The 21,497-nt window shown below is 39.4% G+C and overlaps 1 protein-coding gene across 2 annotated transcripts in view; it reads left to right on the top strand.

Annotated features, from left to right (window-relative positions):
• Nucleotides 1-21,497, top strand: part of EEFSEC (eukaryotic elongation factor, selenocysteine-tRNA specific) — a 245,654-nt gene that overhangs the window by 64,050 nt on the left and 160,107 nt on the right. For both annotated transcript variants that reach the window (XM_080385408.1, XM_080385409.1), the window contains exon 5: nt 8,728-9,366. In XM_080385408.1, the coding sequence (XP_080241534.1) occupies nt 8,728-9,366 (639 nt within the window). The remainder of the gene's footprint in view (nt 1-8,727; nt 9,367-21,497) is intronic.

The following is a 21,497-nucleotide window of genomic DNA, read 5'->3' as shown; positions in this document are numbered from 1 at the left end:
TATTATTATTGTTCTAAACCTAAATCTATTTGGAAAAAAAGAATTCGGTTCATTCTGTCGGAAGAAGAAAATTCCAGACAGCCTTTCTTTAACCTCTCATTTTGCATTGGTTTTGATTTCTTCCTGGATTTTTTTTGCTTTGAAAAATGTTTTGAGATAATTTTTTATAAGTTGCAGAAATTTTAGCTGTTACGTAAATGTTAAGCTTACTCTGCCATGGTTTTACTGTGGGTCTGACATTCTTTGCCTAGATACTTGCTGGCAAAACTCATTGGTGTTATGTTATGCTTTTAAAAATGCATATTTTGTCATCTGTAGCGATAGGTGTCACAAGCAGTACCACTTAATTTAAGGTTACTCAACAACTTTAAGATTCCTTGTTTGGTTACAAAAAGCCTGAAAGATTTTAGTCAGTTGGAGATGAAGGTATATCTAGTAGGTGTCTAGCTTCTGCTACCTTCCACGCAGCCTGGAGCGCGGGGACCTCTTCCCTACCCACGGCCCCCAGTGTTCAATGTGTACGGCTGTCACGCTCCTTCGGCCAGAGGACTAAAAGGGGATGCGATCCTAAAAGGGGATGATATGGTCCTCAAATCGAAGAGGCAATGCAGAGAGGAAATAAAGGTGCAGTAGGGCTTGGCGCTCTTGGTGTTCCCCCTGGGAATCACAGGTAGAGGAGATGTAAGGGGTGGAACCCAAAGAACATAGTAAGAATATGTAATTACTGGGGAAATACTGTGAGAGCAAATCATGCTTGACCAGCCTGATTGCCTTAAAATACTAAACGTTGGGTTTTTCTTGAGAATTTGGATTGTGACAAATACACGGTTGATGTTCCTATCTGCAATGAGGCATAATGCCATGTTATCACAAGAGTGACAAGATGACTGAAGTTTACTAAATAAATAACTCCAGTAAGGTGGCATACATGCAATACTTTGTGAATTTGATGGTTTACAGTAAATAAGGACTTCAGGGAGGTTCAGGCATGAGAAGAAAATAAATAGAGGATACTTTTCTTATTCAGTGAGCTTTGTCCAGCCTGTGCATGGAATGGATAAGGTTCTGTTGGAAAAAATCTGAGGTTACATACTTAAAGGGTACATGAGAATGTATTGGCACAGAAGGTGCAAAATCTTAATCTTAACACTTGCTAATTTTTGATTTGTGATTGTGTGCATGAACATAGCATACAAGTAGTTAATTATGGCATTAAAGCAGAGCAGTGTGAGAGTAAGATGACTGACCTGGTTGTTTATTTACTGGGTGCATAACCATATTTTCGATGCTGTGAAAGGAAATAAGCTAAAGGGATTTAAGTATCCTCTTTTGTATTGTGTTATTCCAGTGTTGCAGTGCAAGCTTTTCAGGCTGTGGCATTATTTTGGTCAGGAGGAGGAGTATTTTAAATAAAATCTGATAGCATGTGTGTGGCATTACATAAGCACCATAGTGGTCATATGGTGAATACCCTTATAAACTTCACTTTAAAAAAAAAAAAAAGTTAAAAGAATCATTCTGTGTGAAATAGTTTTTCCTCCAGATGCTGTATTCCTTTCCTGTCTGGAGACAAGTGAGGCCATGGACAAATAATAGATTCTAGGAGTATTCAGGATCTTTCAGAAAATTGTTACTAAGCCATATGATCTTGGCGGCACCTGCAAACTTGGAATTCTTTCTGACTGTGAGGTTTCTGCTCAGCTGGTTGTTGCTAGTTGGTCCTAGCTGCCACTGTGGTGTTGCCTCAGAAAGGACGGCTTTCAACAACCTGAGCAGTGGGAAAAGTTTGCATGGTGTGACAGCTGTGCAACCATGTACTACTGACTGCTCCTGGTTTATCTCCATTTTTTGCTGTTCTAAAATCCTGGTGAAAGTTTGGAGCGAATGTTTCTCAGCATTCACTGGGATATGACATGAACTGCAAAAGTACCGCAGAGGATTAAGAAAATACTCCATATCTTAATTTGTAAAATAATTTTTAAAATCAATTATTTCCACAGAGGATGTGGATGGGGGAGGGCAGAGGCCCCGACTCATGATTCCTGAACGCTTGTTATTGCTCTCTTGTTCCTTCGCAGCCTAGGTGTCCTTTTGACACTTTCAAGCAGGGCTAGGTTGCCTTCACTAAATGCATTGCTGCTTACTCATCTATAGGGCTCAGCTTTACCTGTGAATGGTCATCCCTCATAAAGCAAAGAATTATGCATTCTTTGTGTTTAGAAGAGAATTTATGTAAGGATTGTTTACATGTAAGAGCAGTCTTATGTCTGAATTAGAGCTTTGCCTAGTTTCAGTATACATGCTTAGACAAGTGTTGGCTGAAAACTAAAACTTGTGGTACCCTTTCAGACAAGTGGGCTGCGTTTTTTTGACAGTGTAGCTTGATATCATCTGACCACCAAGAAATGATACCGGGAGCAAGAAGATGAGATGTCTTATTTATTTGAATTTGTAATAGAGCAATAGAGAGGAAGGCAGCCCTTACTTTCAAAAGCAGCAGATACGGGACACATTTTGGTTGTGCAGCTTGGCTGTAGTTTGCTGCTCCTCTTCGGCTATAAGGAGGCACTTCTGCTGGATGATATTAAGGTGCTGATTCTTGTATTTGGCACTTTGCTGCAATGTATGGTCAATTTAGGCCTCACAAGGATTATTTTTCTTGTTTGGGTGCTGATTCAGTTGAGCTTGCTCTTGGTGTATTTCTAAACCTCAGGGCTGAAACTGTGCTTTCTTCATTTATCGGTTCCTCTTCCTTCTTGGATATAAGTTTAAAGATGCAGCTGTTAGCAGCTGGGCTTTGAGATGTGATCTCTATTTTGAACTGGTTGGAGTCTGCATTTCAAGTGGGATGTCTTTTTCAAATACGTATGTAATACTCTTTATAAATACGGCATTTATAATCCATATTTTCTCTCATAGATTGTTCAGACTAATAATTTTAACTTTGCAGTTTCTCATCAGTATTACAGGGAAGTATGGTTGCTGTATCTTCTAAATCAGGAAGATGCACTCAGTACTGGGAGGCAGCAGTATGGCTAGGTTCTTATCTGAAGAAGCTATGAGCAATGGCATATGGTTGATAACTTAATGGAAGCTGGATAAATAAAGGAAAAGAAGCTCTGACATATCGGGGGAAAGTCATTAGTGGACTTTTTCTGTATCCTGTTTTCTATTAGTCTGTACTAAACTGCTTTGAAAATCTTAGTGGGCTTTTCCTTTGGTTTTCAAATAATGGGTTCTCATATTGAATACATTTGTTTATCTCAAGGGCTGAATTGTTTGGGCGCTTTTGATTTCTGTTTTGCATTTTTTTAATCTGCATTTGAACACATAAACTTATTCTTTCTCACCCTTTTTATAGACCTTTACATAATGCTTTAGGAACATTAATGTGATTATACAAATAAAATTTAGAGTGAAGCAAATCCCTTTGCAAATGATGTAAGATTTCAACACATGGCTCTTGATTTATATGGTGAGATATAATCAATTCCCTTGTGCCATTATTCGAAAACAAAATGAATGAATTTCTTAGCAAAGTTTGTAGCAAGTTTTATAACAGTATCCAAGTTTTCCTTGTTTACCTACATTGTTTGCATGGAGTAAATTCTGTCTCTTTAAAGTCACACTCAGTATTGTTCATTTCTTTCTGTGTCTGAGTGCCTTATTCACTAAGGAAGAGTAAAATATCTGTTTAGTGGACTGCTAAAATGGGCCTTGCACTATTTTTGTGGACAGGATGAGATAGAAGTTGTTTTACCATCAGCATTTTGAGGACAAAAATTGGATACTTGAAATAAATGGAAAGAAATGTCAAAGGTATTGGTCATAGCTGGTCTCAGTTACAAATTCCTATTGCCCAGGACAGAATGTTCTGAAGTGTTTCACGTCATTCTGTTGGTAGGTGGTGCAGAGTGATCCAGCCCCCACTCCCTACTTGAAACTTCTGTTGCTGTAAAGCTAAAGAAAATATGCACAAGTTTAGAACTGTGCTGTAACTTGTGGGGCTCGGTAAGAGAAACAAAACCAATATTAAGGGCTGGTTGCATCCTTTTCAGTGCTTCCAGGTGTTTGCATTTTAAAGGCCGGGCAAAACAAAGATGAATTTTAGTTATGTACTTCAGCCTTTTGAAGAAAAACCGTACATTCGAAGTATTTTAAAACCACGGATGAATGTCTCTGTCAGTCGGGGTCAAAGTGAAATGGAATGAAATACTGTACTGATGTTCATGGTCTGGTCAGAAAACAGGAAGTTGGTGATTTAAAGCTTCTCTGGCTCTTGTTATTTGATCCAGTGGGTGCAGATCAGCTCACTGATTCACTTCTCTGCTGGTTCCACGGCTGACCTTTTGAAGGAGATGCAATTCCAACTCGGTTCTTGTGTGATCTAATCCACACCCCGCACCTCCAATCACCTAAGCACAGTCTAGCGTTATTCTGGTCAGACGCTAATTCCTACACATGTTACACTTTTGGAACAGAGTTTATGGTCAGTTAAGAATCTGTGCCGCATACTCCCTTTACAGTTGATCTGGTACTGAGAATGTAGGGGGAAAAAAAGAATGGGCTTGAATGTTATTCCCATTTATTTTTCTTCTGTCTTCTGATATGTCTATGGGAAATTTAGGTACAAGAATAGATACCATGAATGTAAGGGCAGAAACTGTTTACATCTAGAATAAATACAGATGGACTGATTAAGTTATTTGCAAGGTACCGTATGGGTCAGCATGAAGTGCTGATTTTTAGTAGGTTGAGAAATCCACTATCTTTCCCTTCACATGCCTGAGGGCAAGCAGACGTGTCTGGAAGCTAGTCCCATCTACAAAGAAATCAGGTGATTCTTAAAGCTCTGGGTGAGCACAGCCAGGGTGGTGGGGGCTTGCCTCCTGTGAGAGAGTTGGGGCAGCACAGATAATCTGCTTTGGTTGAGGGGAAAAAGCTTTACTTTACATGATTCTGCAAATTTTCAGTGGTTTTCCTAGTAAGGATATTGTTGTCTTAAAGGGAATATCGGGATCCAAAACTTTTCTTAACTTGCATTGGAGACTGTGAGGATGGTCAGTAAATATATTGATGGGAGCCATCCTGTTAAAGCCTCCTGCAACACTGGAAAATACTCCTGTATTGATACTCTAGAGTTTCCCCTACACGTAGGAATTACGGCAAGCTTTTTGTCATGGAAAATGACACTTCACAATTGTATTCTCTTTTTTAGTGTAGTTTAACATTGAGAAACTTGAAGAACACAGCTAGTAGTCCCATACAAGCTCTGTATGGCCACGTTTGAGAACTGCAGATCTCATTGAAAAAGTTTAATCATGTGAGTGAATATTTTAAAAGTATTTGTTAATTCTCCTTCTGATAGTTACTTGTGGGATGCATGTCAGATACATCAGGCATAATTTAAGAGGGGAGAGTACCCATAGCACTTTCGAGGAATGCTTCGTAGATGCCTCATTAAAAGCTAAGATGCATTCTGAGTATATGCACTCAAGAACAGGTATTTTCAAACAAAACTTTTGTTCTTTAATGTTATCTGAATTCTGCAAAAAATATTTCAGATTAATATATGTAGACTGGTTTAGGACTGGCAAATGTTTTCTGTAATTTCACTCAACTGTTTATGTGGTAGTTTCTAAAAAGGTAACATTATAAACAGGAATATTAATAACATAAAGAAAAAAATATCTTTGTTTTGTGGCTCTGCTTAAGATAGAAAAACTGCATAGGTCTCTTGTGCATCTTCCAGTTCCATTTTGTATTGAGGAGAGGCGGTGCTGGAAGATTTCTCAGTTCTTGGCAGTTTATTCACCCTGTCCATGGTTGTAGAAGATGAAAGATCTACTGCCATTATGATCACATATGAGATCACAGAGTCTTTCAAAATGGTGTGGGCTAGTGTTTATGGCAATTTTAGTCTTGTAGTGCTTATTTATTTCTTTGAAACACAAATGTTTAGAAAAACTTTTTTTTTTTTTTAAAGTCCTTAGACATGACTTGTATCACCAGTGTTGCAGCTATCGCAGTGATTGAGACTGGACAGGGAGGGGGTCGGTCGTAGTGAGTGAAAGCAGGGTTTGATTCAAGCCCCTGTACTTCTAGGTTTCAAAGTACAGCCTCAGAAGTGAATAGAGAGGTAGAGGTAAATGCTAAATTGTTTATCTCCAGTTCATCTAGGCAGGTAGTGCTGTCTAGGAGGTTTGGCTAAAGGAATAATGAACAAGTATACAAGTGCTTGAAACTGAAATTCTAGTGAATATTTAGAATGGCCTTTGAAGTCTGTTCTGGCATTAGTTAAGATCATACCAAACTATTTTGGTCCAGGCTTTTTAGTGAGGAGGGTTTCTCTTACGTGAACACACCTCTTCGTCTCCATTCTCATAATATTCTGTGGATTCTCCAAGAATCCACAGGTGTTGATGTGGCATTCAGTTTGAACAATGTTGCAATTATAACTTAGAAGAAATGCCCTTTTTCAGATTATACTGGTTTTGGTTAGCAGCCAGAGATCCAGGGAACCTAAACAAATTTGTAGTGGTGAAGCTTATGGCTATTGTTATGATTTCAAGAAGGGATACAGGATTTTTGTTGTTTTCCAGGAGCTGTGCAGCTGCTAGATTTTTTTCCCTTTTCTTTTAGTCAGCTTTCTGTATATTGCCTGTGACCATTTTTTGCTGACTTACTTGGAGAGCTCTTTATATTCCAGTTACTGAAGATTTTAGGTCAGCCACTAGACTTTTCATCTACTCTATTTTGACCAAAGTTTCAGCAATTTGTTCCTCTCTGAATTTTTCTTCCTTTTTTTTTTTCTCTACAGTCTTCTTAGTATGGTTTAGTTTGGTGGTGTTTGGAATAGGCATACAAAGATTTGTCTGAAGCTAAGTACTATTTATGCCTTTCACATAGGGCACCAGGCTTTGTAGAAAAGGTGAAAAACATAGTTTTGTTTCCACTTAAGCATTACATCCAAGATGCAGGACAAAAAGCTAACATTTTCAGTATAATCCTGTGAGTAAATGATTCTGTGATTAAAATTACTAAGTTAAACTTCTCTAGACTGTTTAGAGTAGTCTAACCTAAATGATGTTCTCTAAGACATGTCACGTACTGAGGATGAAGCCCAGATCTGCTGAATCCAATCCTTTGATTTGGGATTCTCTTCATCAGTGCTTGTGTATTTTGGTTTCTTTCAGGAGTTAGAAGATAAATGGGGTTGGCCAGGATTAGAAGATGGGCTACTAAGGGATGTGCAGTGGTTGGATTTGAGAACAGTTCCAACTGCGTAAGACAGATAGTAATGGCTTGAATGCTGAGAATCGTACAGTAGCATTTGACATGAACCTTTATAATAGCTGCAGAACTGGTACTAAGAAAAGGGAGAGAGAAGAAGAAATTATACTGAGAGTCCAGATCTATTCTAGCAATGTTGTTCTGTACGCATTCACAGTATAATCTATTGTATATTGATAAAAACATAAATGATCTCTGGAACAGAGCATTCCTGTGCAGCGTTCACTTCTTGGTTCTGAATTTTGAGGTTTCAGCCCTTCAAAAATGTTATGTTAAGGACTCTTGTCCAAGTACTTAATATTTATTTAGGAGATAAATATTTTTTTATTGCTACAAATATTATTTCAGTATTAAAAGCTATCTAATGTGGGGATTTCAAGCAGGATGGTTACCTATCCAAACATCAGCATTAGTATGAATGCAACAGGTGGCAACATAAACTTATCAGACAAAACACTTGGTTATGTGCAAACTGGGGGTGGATGGGGAATATTTATTAAAGGAGGGTTTGCAGAACTGAAAGAAAAGCTAAAATGAAGCCTCATAAAACTGGTTTAGTCTGATCAAGCTAAACCTAGACTTGATCTTTAAAAGCTAACTTCATTCCTCTCTTCTTGAGAACTCCTTGAAATAAGTAATGGAACAGCAAGCTCATTAAGGTCAAGCTTTTATAGCATCTGGGAAGAGCTAAATAAATCTTAAGTGGTGGCCAGTGTTGCACTTTTCCTCTGATAATCCCAACAGGTGGAACCCCACGTTTCAGTGACTGTAATACCAGACATATCTATGAACATTCAAGTCTTTGCAAGAAAGCTTTGAGGACTTTTTTAATCTATGAACGTCAGACTAGGAGATGGTAGATTTTTGTATTGCTAATGATTTTGCAATGATAGTTTAAAAGATTTTGTTGCGCTTGGTGTTGTACAAATATGTTATAAGGAAAGATTTTTTTTTTGTTCTAAAAATTTTACGGTTGAATTCAGCCAAGTTAAAGTGTATTAGATTATTTTCATAGAAGAGGTGGGAAAACAGTCACACAGGTGCATGGATTGGTATTGTAGTGCTATGCTTTTGGTGGTGCAGGTGCTTAGGGGGAGTACATTAAGTAAGCTATTCCATGGGTGCGGGTATAATGGGGTTGATTTTCAAATGGAATGTAAGTATTGCAGCACAGATGATGCAAATATCAACATAATTGTGACCATGATAATCTTACAGTCTCATAAACAGAAGTAGAGTAAGTGAAGAGGCTCAAACCTGTGGTAATTTTAAATGATGGGGTATGTTGTTAGGCTGTTCATTTTCTTCTTTTGAATTGTGGACTCTGCTAGAAGGTCAGTCATCTTACAAGAAAGCAGGCTGGGATATGTGGCTTTGAGCTTGTGGTGCACTCATGTGCAACTAATTGCTGCTTTTCTTCTTTTTCATCAATAGGTGACAAAGAAAGTCAAGTCCATGCAGATGTTCCATACTCCTGTGACTTACGCTATGCAGGGTGACAGAGTAGGGATCTGTGTAACACAGTTTGATCCCAAACTGCTAGAACGAGGCCTGATTTGCACGCCAGAATCACTTCACACTATCCATGCTGCAATAATTTCCCTGAAGAAAATCCAGTATTTTCGAGGAGCTCTTCAAACCAAGGCCAAGTTCCATATCACAGTTGGTCATGAAACTGTTATGGGAAGAGTGATGTTTTTCAGTCCAGCTCCTGCTGACTTCAACAAAGAAATTCAAGAAAAAGTTTTTGATTTTGAAAAGGATTATCTTTATCAAGAGGAATATTTGTCCAAGGACTCAAATTCTTCAGAGGAAAACAAAGAAAACGATCAGTCAGAAGTTCAGCTCCCAAGACAACAGTGGGCTTTACTGGAGTTTGAAAAACCAGTCACTTGTCCTAAACTGTGCCTTGTGATCGGCTCCAAGCTGGATACAGATATTCATGCAAATACCTGCAGGTTGGCATTCCATGGGGTGCTGCTCCAAGGCATGGAAGACAAGAACTACATGGAGACTTTCCTTCCGAAGCTGAAAGTGTACAAACTGAAGCACAAAGAAGGACAAGTGGAAAGGGTAAGCTGACTCTAATGCTGTACGTGGGAAGGGGAAGTACTTGCCCTTGTGTAAGTACATATATTGGTGGGCTACAGAATGTTCCCTGTTAGGTTCCAGAGTCTTTATGTGCTTTTTTAAATGTTTGTATACCTAGTGTATTACATTTTGCCCGCTTGCAGGCGGTCAGAAATTGCTGCTTAAGTGACTAGTTTGTTCAGTTCAATGAAGTGTTGAGTAATTTGATGCTGCTTTTTCACTGATTCTTTTGCTGCCTGGCCACACTGTTCTTCCTGCAAACTTGCTTTGCTTGTGTACTTTCCTAAGTGGCTCATCACTTTGCTTCACAGTTGACAAAACTTCTAGCTTACCATTGACATATTTTACACAGTTATTCTGCAGTCTATTCAAGATGTATAGACAGTGTAAACCAAATAGAAAGTAGCATTAGATTAAATAATACCAAAATGCCATTAATTCTTGTATGCATTTTCACATTTTGTTAAATAAGAACCTTGGTTAGTAACATTTAATTTAGTAGGCAAAAAGATGCGATAACATGTTGGGGATCCAGCTTGTGACATGGAGGACTTGGAGTGTTGATGAATGCATGCTGTGTGTTGCACAGGTGTTAATCTGCTGTAGTGTATATACTTGACCCACCTCATTGTGGCAGAAAAGCCTTCTTGGAAGAGTTAGCATCTACAGTAAAAATTAATTGGGACTATTTACTGTCCCTTCATTGTGGATAGAAACACTGTCTATAGTGGTTGGTATTATTACATTGCTGTCTTAATTATGATCAAGCTTTTATAGCATCTGGGAAGAGCCAAATAAATTACATAAAATTACATTGCTTACCCCTAAATAAACAGTGTTTATGTAAAACTTTAGCAAATGCTTACTTGATGTATTAGTGTGGTAGGTATTTTATTAACTTTTGGGTAGATGACTATTAATTTTTATTTTCCTAATCCAAAACCTGATTGTTTTAACAAAATATTTAGCATTTGCCGTTCTTTTCAAAATTCTATAAAGCTGTGTTGTTCTGCATAACATCTCTCTGTACTTTACTATAGACAAGTAAACACTTAGCATACCTTATCATGTTTGCAATTTATAATGTAGACTTCTTGAATACTTTTTTGTTTGCTTGCTTTACTAATTTAATAGTAAAAAAATAAACCAAGATCCCTGTCAGGCCATGATTTTCAATTAGTGAGGATCTTTTCTAAGTACCTCGCTACCTTAATTGATCAAGCAGGCAATTGGTATTTCCTTCTTTTCTCTGAAGTTTCTATATTGCTGTTCTAGCTTTGGGGGCGGGGGGGGGAAGTTTCTCTTGAATTTCCCCTGCTGACTTTGGAGGCTATTCTTTTTAAAGGAACTCCAGACCTGTAGTGTTGTATTGGGTTTTTGGATGCTGATTTTGTCACTAGGAAGGTAGGTAGGTAGGAAAAAGGAGGGTATCTGTAGCTTTCCAGGAGCTTTGTTTCCATTAATGTGGGTTATATGGAATACCCAAAATCAGCAGTCACTCTTCAGAATTTTGGTAGCAGGTGTGTGGTTTCCTTTGTTTGAAATGGCTGGCTGCCTTTCTCTTTGGCTGATGGTTATGTTGAACGATGGGTCCAAAGTAATCTGTCGTGTAAGCTGCGAAGAAGCTCTAGACCAAATGTGTGTGTCTGGATAACAATTCTTGTGATGCTCTGGAGCCGTCTGAACTCATGGAACGTTTGCCTTTACTTTTGTTAAAAGTTTACTTGTTTGTGCGTGGCCCATGTTTCTAACGGGCAGTGAGACCTGGCTTACCGACTCCCTTTGTTTCCCTGGGGCTGTAGGAATAGGAATGAGAACAGAAGTCTGTGTGGCCCATGGAGACAGATGCTGCTTGTGTTTTGTTTAACTAAAATAAACCAGTCTCAGATTCTTTCTTTATTTTTGCTTCCAATACATGGCAGTAGTCTATGGGAGTTGAAAACTTGCAGAGTACCTACTGTGTGAGCTGCCTGACTTGGCTAACAGAGCTTGCCATTAGTCTCGGGTTTGCATTTTTAGTTGTTTTTATTTAGTGTTATTTGCAAATCCTTTGCCAGTTTACGTATTCTGCTATTAATTTTACTGCATACATAATGGAATAACATTAATCGAATTACACATATTTTATTTTCTGGTCCAGAAAATAACCCAATGAATGTAGGTTATTTAGTATTTGACCAACAGAGTAATTTATTAGGCTGATATATTAGTGAACTGTTTTGATGGCTTTCTGTGCCTTTTAAAGTATAGAGCTGGTGAGTGTAGGGGGGTGTGGAAGGTATTTTTGATCTGTCTTTGTCTGTCACATAGTGTGCCCTATATATGGGCCTTGATCACTGTTTGTACAAACACTAATTGGCCCTGTAAATGAACCGTTGCCATTGAGTAGTGAGGCTGTGGATTAGGTTTGCTCTCTGATTTTGCTGCCTGTGGTACGGTAGATACTCAGGGTTAGCATTTTCCCTGGTGCGTGCCAAAAGGCTTGTGGAGCAAACGTCCTAAGAAACACTTGTGGTATAAAGTCACAGGGGCGTTCAGGGACTTGGGAGAGTTGGTGGGAAGAGGGTTGTGCCAGTTATAAAGGGCCGGCTGGAGAAGTACTTAGAGCACTCGTTGAGGTAGCTACTGGTAAGTCTGTGCTTTTGCAGAGACGAGAGCAGCGGGAACAATTGGGTGGTACAGTGACTTATTTTAGTACACAAAGTCGCTAGCTAATAGAAAATCCGAATCGGCTGGTCCCACCCTGCTGCTGATAGATGGCTGGAGATTAGGATCGCTGAATTTAGGGTGTCTATTCTTGGCACCGATACAGGAAAATTTCTTTCTCTGTTGAGCAAGGAAGCTCTCCCCTCCTCACCTTCCCTGGGGAGGCGTAAAAAATAATAATTAAAAAATACACGTTACCTTCATGAGAAGTGAACTTTTCCTCCAGAGAATACTGCTGGGGAAAATTAGCTTCATAGCTTCCTGAAAAGCTGGGAGAGAGGGAGGCAGGGGCACATAACATTTGCCTTGCCGGGTTCAGCACAGGGTGGAAACATGCTTCCATAACTGAAGTCGTAGTGGAATTCAGTAGTGCCCGTTTGTAAAACGTTGCTGCTAATCTGATGTGGGCTCTCCCAAGCCCCCCTGCTTGCTGCTAGAATTAAAATAAATTCCCTGCAGTTTAACTACTAGTTTACCCCAGAGAAATCAGGCATTTATGGTTTGGCTTTTTGTTCCTATTCTGATTAATTTCAGAGCTCTGATGGAATAGTAAGAATTGTAAATTCATTAAGTTTCAGCATCACAGTACTTTTCTTTTGTGCCCCTTGTGCATGGCACCCTTCTGGATTTTAAGGTTTATTTTTTTAATAAAAGTAGTACAGTTGTTCTCAAAGAATTTTTTGGCTTTCTAATAGCAAATGTGACATTTTTGCTGTTTCACATAGAAATGAAATTCATGAACTGGGTAAACACTATTTTAAAAAGGTAAACGATTGTATTTAAACTTGAAAACAGTCTTGAATTAGTACATTTTAGTGAAAACGCACACCTAAGCTTCCTGGTTTTTCTTATCTGCTCAAATGATGGTAAATGTTCTATAAAAATTCAAGTACCCTTGCACTTCTTTTTGTACTGCTTGCTGTTTCCTTTTGACATCTTACCTCTTTAATGTTAAAACTGAACGGAGCACTGGGAGAGAAAGACCCAAAGCCTGACTACTGTTCTTCACCGGAATTTTTGAATTTACCTGTCTGCAGCATATCCTTGAGCCCCCCCCTTCCCCCCCAGCTTGCTTATTTATCTGCTGATTTTTCTTTTAATTGCTTTTTTTAGATCTGTCTTACTGCAGTATCTGTAAAATTTGGCCTTAAAACATTTATTATCTGCCTTTTTGGTTAAGTTTGTGTTTTCTGAGAGCTGCATAGTGCAGGAAACATTGCTTCTAACCATGCTGGGATTGCATCTTGCATATAAAAAAGTTGCACGATTCAAACTGCAGTTAACGATTTTTATCTGATGGTTTTTAACTGTTGTAGAGGTGTGGGAATGCTTTTCTTTAGCTTTAGACCAGTTTTTTGGGGGGGTGTGTGTAGAGTAAGTCTTTAGCAGTTAGTTTTAAGGAAAATAACTCTGCTGTTCTCTCGGAACTAAGCGGGCACTGACAAAGGTTTGTATTTGCTTAACTTGATTTTTAAATTACGTGAAATACTAGTCCAGTTTTCTCTTGCAGAGAGGACTTGAGAGAAGGGACAAGTTCAGTGGAAGGAAGTTAGCATCCCTCTGGCATGGTTATGTTGAGGCAGAGACTGTTGCCTTCTGGACACTTCATTTTTGCAAAACCTTGGCTGCCTGACAAATGTACTGTTGATAGGAAAAAGGGCTTAGGCTGGCAACAAGTGGCTTGTACTGATAAAAGGGTAAAAGCATGGCTGAGAGTGCTATTGTGAACACCAGTGTTGCTTTAAGGAGTGCGATGTGGGAATCTCCGTGAAAAAAGGGCAAATGAGATGCTGTGAAGCAAGTTTGTCCCTCTGAGTGGGCATGCGATGGGGTGTGCATGCTGAACTGTAGCTGGTCAGCAGTCCCTGGAGTTAGAGATGAGCAAATTACGAAGATAAACAGCAACTGTTGTCCTTGGTCTTGTGCTTCTGGAGACAGGCTGCTCACCAGTCAGCTCTTCACAGTTCTGTGCGCAAAAAGACTTGATTAATCCAAACACCACCTCTGAAATACCTTCCTCTAAGTTTTACCTCGGCACAGCATTGCACGTTAATTCTAGTCTGACTCATGAAGCAGTTACTCAGTTCCTGGGATAAATCCGTTATATTTGTCACGTTATTTGCTCTTTGGGTTCCATGGACATACAGGTTGAGTGCAGAGTTTCAACTGAAAGGTGAACTGTAGGAGTGCATCATGTTTTCCTGCATGACTCAGATATTCTGCCTGTTTTGAAAGTGTTTGCACAAGCAGGATTTATCTTAGGATGGTTGCCACAGGGTCCTATTGTCAAGGATGCTCGTAAATCAGTAGCTCTATGGCAGAAACAAAAGGAGAAGGAAAACTCTCTGCCTTGCCTGAATAACACAGGCTGCACCTTCTGCACTTTCAAACTTGTGTGGTGAAAAATATATGCATGTTTCAGCTGCAATTGTTTCCCATTTTAAGCATAGCAGGGTGTTTTCCTATGAGAATGGGCTTGTCCTTCCTAAAGATGCTTTTGCTGTGTTCTTCTGACATTAAGAAGAATTAATTCTTTCTGTGTATTTCAGTTTTTTATGTCTTTCTCATTTTTTGCCTTGCTCTTAGGCCCTACTTATTTGATGGTAATCACGTTGCACTTGTTTCTTCAGCAGTTTCCTTTCATGTGTCACAGCCATGGGATGTCCTCGTTTTATTTATAGTCGCTCTGTTTCCAAGTTTTGTGGGTTGCTGGATAGTGAGTTTTCTTATTGAACTTGTTCCCATGGGGACTGAGGCTATCATGTAGCTAGCATGCTTAGTTTCTGGAGGATGGAAGAATCACTTACTGCTTAATAAAACATGTTACTAATTGCTTGAATATTGGTGTGATCTAAGTGTCCCCAAGGAGAAAAGTATTGTTGTAGAAGCAAGATGTGAAAGCAGGAGAAAAAGCTTATCTTTCAGCATCTTTTGAAAGTGTTGGGTTTTTTCTCTCTTACAGTAGGGATAACAAGAGTTGTGTCAGAGCAAGTATGTAATCTGAGTCAAATGGCAGGTCTTTGTCACCACTGCTTTCTGGTCTTTCAGAAGAAGGGTGAGATACAAGATAAGAAGGTGGAGATCAGTACTAGTAAGCAACTGCAGGAAGTTTGAGAAAACTGTATTTAAACTTGTTGATGACCCAGACCATCCTTTAGAGAGCTAGGCATTTTGAAAAGCAGCGGTTGTGAAAATGGCAATTTTTTTTAGCAATTATCAGCCATATTTTGTCTTAATTCCTTATGGCTTTTTATGAGTAAAACCACCAATGTTTTGTTTACAGAGTACATGCCAAGTTTACGGTAGCTCAGCCACACGCTTAACCAAACTGAAGGAGGAGGGTATGAAGAAGGAAAAATGAACTCGACCATGAGTGAATAGGAACATCCATCCATGTGGTTTACTTAGAGGATGAGACCAGACTTCTAGGGAGGTTGTCTTTCCTAGGAGAGGTGGGAAGTTAGTACAGGAGTGCCAGGGTATTCCTGTCTGGAAAGATTCCTGAATAGTGGATCATGTGTGAGCAACACTGGCACATTTTTCCTTTCCAGATATCTTACCAGTAATACCAGAATTTGTTTCAGAGAGTTGTGGCTGTGCACTGTATTTAACATATTTGCTACAGAAGTACCATTCCTTGAATTTTGCTTTGTTGCATGGTTGCAGTACTGCTGGGAATCAAGAGGAGTAAATTTTACCTGCTCAGAGCTAGTTAGATTCTTCCATCTAACTTATTTCTAGATAAAGGATATTTCATTGGCTTACTAGGGCTAACTAACATTTCATCTGCTGTTTTCTTATAGTGGCACTGTAGTGCCAGCAGGGTAGCAAGTAAGACACAGCGTCAGCCAGGCAATGATGCTTTCTGGGTTACTGATGCGGTGTGCAGGCTAATATGGGCACAAAGTGAGTAACAAGGCCAAACTGTGTAGTGCAAACTGATTGAGTGCTGCCTGCAGGCACAGGCAGTGACCTGGGCTGTCTGCAGAACCTTCTGTGACTCTAGCTGGGAGAAGTGGTGGATGTCACTCCATCTACTGTAAACATGCAGACGCCACAATTAATATTTTTCCTGCTTTGAAGTCTGAACATGAGTTTGTTTGGTTCTGCTTGGCTGCTGATGGTATGCTAAATACAGTAATAATACGGAGATGAAGGCAATCAGGTGAATAAAAGTGCACAGCTCATTCACTAGTTAAAATGCACTGTAAAATAGGAATATAAAAGATGCATTTATTTATTGGGTCTTGTTTAGTTTTTTAGTAAAAAGGTTTGAGAAGCTTAGTGGGGGACAGGGAAGGGAGGGCTATATGCTCGTTAGGCATAAATACCATTTCTGTTCAACAGTGCTGAGAGAAGAATGGTGATGTTTACTGACTGACACAACATATGGATTAACACGCTAGAATAAATTTGTCATAAAAGTGTACCAGCTAAGTCACAGAATCTGCTTGCTTACTCATATGAAAAGACTGGTATTTTGCTCACTCACTAACAAAAGAATGGCTTGCTTCATGTGACCGAGTAGTAGAATTTTGCAAGGTTTGTGTAACACCTATGGTTATTATTTACATTATTAAATTTAAAATGCAGACATGCTTTTGGGTCATGCAAGTGTATGGACAGCTGGTCTTGATTTTTCTGAGGTTGTGTAAGAGTCACCTGTGGGGGAATCGGTTTGTCAGCAAGGCAACCAATACACCATTTTATTTATTGGATACAAAAATAAATTAAGAATGTTACTTAGGTTGCAAAATCAAGCACTTGAAAGTTAGGAAATACCAGATTTACAGTTGCCTATGCAACATTAATTCTGTTCCCCTGTGCCTCTACCCTGTGCACTTAATAAGACAGGGCTCCTGTGAAATTTTTTTGGATGTGGTCATGTAAAATCTGTATCATGGGGCATATCAAAGAGGGACAGAAATAATGTTGTATGGACATCTGGCATTTCTTAACCTCTTAAGTGCCCAATTCTGCAACTTGAATAACTTACGTTATATATAAATGTAATTTCCTAGGCATTTTTAAAGCAAAAAGGTAAAGTAAAACTAAACCTGCGTATTATTGAACTATAACTATCCCTCTACTGTACACCTTTGCTAGGGTTTGAGTTACAATATTAAGCAGCGTAGCACGGAGTTGTACTGCTTGCTGCCACAAACCTTGTTAACCAAACGGCTGAAGGAAACTTATCCACGAGAGGTGGTGGGCTCTTGGGCTTTGGGCAGAGGATCCACACACTGGAGTTGGAGATCATTAGGGGATGGACAGACCTGGGGTGTTTGTGTGGCCAAGTGGCGTCTTTAGAAGGCGATGCGAGTCAATGTCCAGAGTTAGCTCTCCACTCCCCTGGCATTAGTAGCTTCAGGTAGCTCTTTGCAGGCCTGTCCTTGTTGCCTGCCTAATTTCCAGTGAGGATTTTGTAAGCCGCTGTTCTGTGTTCCTCTCTGCCCTCCCCAAGCAATTTGTGGGCAGTTTCCTCTAGAAACTAATTAACTTATTGTCACTATACTGCTACCTGCCAGATCTACGCACTGTTTCAAATGAAACTAGCCAGGTCTCGCTGGTGTTTCCTTTTGGATGTTTAAAATCTCACAACCTGAGATAGCCACAGTTAAAATACTTTAAAATAGTTGGAGACAGTGCCTAAGTGCTCTTAAGTGATGGAGATACCACCAGAGTCCTTCTGGCTGCTCAGCACTGCAGCCTGGGAGGAACCTTCTCCAGCTTAGCAACCCTCTCTGCATCCTTCTTGCAATGCCAGGTCATGACTTCTGCACCTACAGATCTTTTACTCTGCAGAACAGCCTCTTTCTTGGTTTGTGCTTGGACAGTAAGCATTACAGGGTTTGTAATCTTTATAGCGTTATCAGCCAGCCCTGGCTGGTCTGGAGATGGAGGTCCTGAGCAGTCTAGTGTGTAGTAACAGTCTGTAGCCTCCTCTTTTCCCACTGTTGCATTTTCTGAATAAAGAGAACACAGCATAGATTAGTGTAAAGATGAATAAAATAATGATATCAACCACTTTCTTCTCACTTGGTGGGACGAATGTGTTATTAACTAGGCTGTGTCAGGAATTCAGTGCCTGTGTGTTTTTTGGGGGGTTCAGCCCTTCCGAACTTTAAATAGAGATGAAAGAAGCTTGCACTATAAAGGTGCATAATGAAGTTAGTGCCCTGTTTGTACTCTGTGTGTGCCTGGAGAATGCTAATTGGTATGTATAGAGCTTTTAAAATCTAAACTGGTCTAGTTATGCAGTTCTTACTGTCTGACTCCTCCTTTTCCACTACTGTTCTGGTTTTAACCAGGCTATAGTGAAGGCAAAATGCTCAACAAAGAGAAGGGAGTTCATGGCTACTTGTTTGATATTCTTAAATCCAGTTGTCCCTTTACTGAGAAAGGAAGGGCAGAGAAAGGAAGAAGTTTCTTGGATACAAGAAACAGGTTGGGGAGAGTTGGGGCAAACATCTGAAAACTAAAGTTAGCGGATACACAGAGATGTCTGGTGGCTTCTTGCTCTATTTAAAACAGCAATAATGAGACATGAAGTACTGAAGGAGGTGGATTTCTCATCTCTGTTCCTTCCTCCTGGATGGATGTTCTGAGGCAGAAGTTTAGTTTGATCACTTGGAGGATGGTGAGAAAGAAGGTCTTTAGAGCCCAGCACACAACCAAAAGCTTCTAGTGCTGGAGGGAATTACAGAAAGAAAAAACTTTAATTCTTTTATGCTGATGTAAGCTATCGAGGAAATGGTGTGGCCGACCAAATCATTCTTCCTTCGTACCAAGTTGTTCACCTTGCCGTCAGTAACAACTATAAGCTAGAACAGTCCGGAGAATCAAAAAAGCTGCAAACCCAATTGTCAGTGAAATCCCCTCGCTTGCTTTCTCCTTCACCCTTTTTGTGCTCTCATGTACCGTCCTTTTCTCAATGCATGAAGCCATTAAAGCTTTAAAAAAGAACAGGAATTTGCAGCCTCCAGAATATTCACATTTCTGACACAGAAATGGAAGGTGCTTGAAACTGTTTTCTAGAAGTAAATGAGCTGTCACTGGTCATGATGAAGATGTCTCCAGTGTACTTTTTCTAAAGTACAAAAAAGTAATGAAAATACTTTGTATTTTCAGTGTTGATTACAGGTTCTTTTTGTTCTTTTTAATCTCCTGTTTTCTGCTCTGGTTTCGGTGGGCCATTTATCAGTTTGCGGAGAGTAATGGTCAGACCTGGTTTTATACTTCAAAAAAAAAGTTTTATTTCTATTTAAAACAGTATAATTTTAGATTAAATCAGGATAAGTTATTCTTTCAGTGTCTCTTTCCAGTGTTTAATAGTCAGAGCTCTTACTTTCTCTGTCTCAAAACTTTTATTTCCCATCTCATTCTGGCACCACTTTGTTTGCTCCTGTATGTTTCTGTTCTGCTAGGCTATCCCCCTCCTTATTTGTTTTCCTACAGATATATTAAAACACAGAGTTACTTGCTCTCGAAATGTGTGTGATTGATTGAGAGGGTGTTCAGATGACAGTAATTTCTGAGTTATCTTAAAAATGAGGGTGGCTTAACAGGCTGGACAGTATAGCTTGGTACCCCTGCTCAATGGGAAATCACAGAGATATTTTTCCTTGGAATTATACTATGGTTTACAGTGAATGCCAACACATGTAACACAAACTGGTTTTGCAAACAATATACAGTAGTGTAAGTACTGCTTAGATAGGGGGTGTGAGGTCGTTAGTTTGTTCTGTGAATTTCTTGGTATTAGCAGAAGTGTTACATGCTGGAGATGCACATACTTCACCTACGGTTATAAAGTGCTGTTTGCTTTTTTCCTGCAAACACAAAAGCCAAGTGGGAAGGGATATTTCATAAACTCAGTGCTATTGTGTCCTCTGGTCTAAGCCATAAAACAAGAGTAACAGAGACATTCCCTTTGAACTTGAAATCCCTTTCTAAGCTGCTGATCTAACCCAAGTGAGAGGGGGAGACTATACCAGCCAGAAAATTTTTCTCTTCTGGGTATTTTTCCCTCCCCGCCCTTTTTCTTTTTTTTTTTTAAAGTCCTTAAGTGAGTTTGATGCTGCACCTCTGCCCATAAATTTAAAAAAATATTATCGTAATGTAGGTCAGTGAACTGAAACGCCACTGTACACCATGGGGGATTAAAGTCAGAGAGGCAGCCCTCTCCCACTCCTACTAGGTCATATGACAATATAAACAAGAAATGCAAGGAGCCTTCAGCTTTTTCTTGCCCTAATCCTTTGTTTATGCAGCACTTAAACTGACTTTTGGGGTCGTCTCTGTCTGGCATTAAAGCCCTAAAGCTTTTTGAAGTTTCCCTGAAGTTAATAAAATTAGTCTGCCCTCATTGCTAGGCCCCTTGCTGCTGCTTCAGAGCAGACTGCGTATCCCTTACTGTCTTTGCGGCATTTGGCTTTTTAAGTTAATAATATTTTATAACAAAAAAAAAAAGCGCTTGAGAGAAAAGCAGAAAGATCTCCCAAAAGACTCTTCAGCTAATAGGCAAAGTGATTGCCATTGTAGATGTTCTGAGAACTCAAAGGGGATTAACTCAAAATCCAGCGATTGGAGGTAAATTGCTGGTAAAGTAATTGGAAGTGTTGAGTTTCAGTTGGAGAGAACAACATGCATTTCTATGCCTTTTTACAAAGCAAGACTAAACCAAAAATTTAATTTTTCTTTTTTATTTTTCTAACATGGTTTTAAAGTTGAGAAAATGAGGTTTCCTTCGTAGCAATTATCTCTCCTTCACCCTTTTATTTTACTGCAAAGACTGATCAGTTCTCTTAGTTCTTGTTACATCAGGCATTCGCTTGTTACTTGGTCGTCTTCAGGGTTGAATTGATGATAGGCTAACTGGGGGGGGGATGGAGGACACAGGATGGGATGTATAGCATTTAGTGTATGATACTGAGACTTTGGGTCATAAAAGTTTTATTCATAACAGCCATTCAGGGAAGTCATTGATCACTTATTATCTCAGCACCGTTAAAGCAGTTGTTTTTCTAATGGCCTATAGAGACGCCCAAGGAATAATGGTGATAGGGACAGAACACACTGATCAACTATAGGAGGGATTCTTATAACAAGTTGTCCTTTAGAGTGAAAGGAAGAGTCCAGCTGGAGCCCTCTGTTACTTTCCGAAGTTGTGTAGAAGAGCAAGACCCTAAAAAGCACATTTACTTAGAAAAGATGAGGGATTTTAAAATCAAAAGGTATTGAGTATGGCATACCTAAATACTAATGTTTTTTGTTGCTCTTACAATCATCCATTTGTAGGTTGTTGTTACCGGTTTACTTAAAGGTACGTGCTTGTAACACTTGTTCATAAAAATCATTCTGTGTTTTTTCTGACAGTCTTCTGGGGAGGCTCTAAACTGAACCCT

Source organism: Falco punctatus (assembly GCF_963210335.1).
Source record: "Falco punctatus genome assembly, chromosome: 4".
Taxonomy (NCBI): domain Eukaryota; kingdom Metazoa; phylum Chordata; class Aves; order Falconiformes; family Falconidae; genus Falco; species Falco punctatus.
Note: the sequence above shows the minus strand (reverse complement) of the source record. Positions and strands in the feature narration are given on the sequence as shown.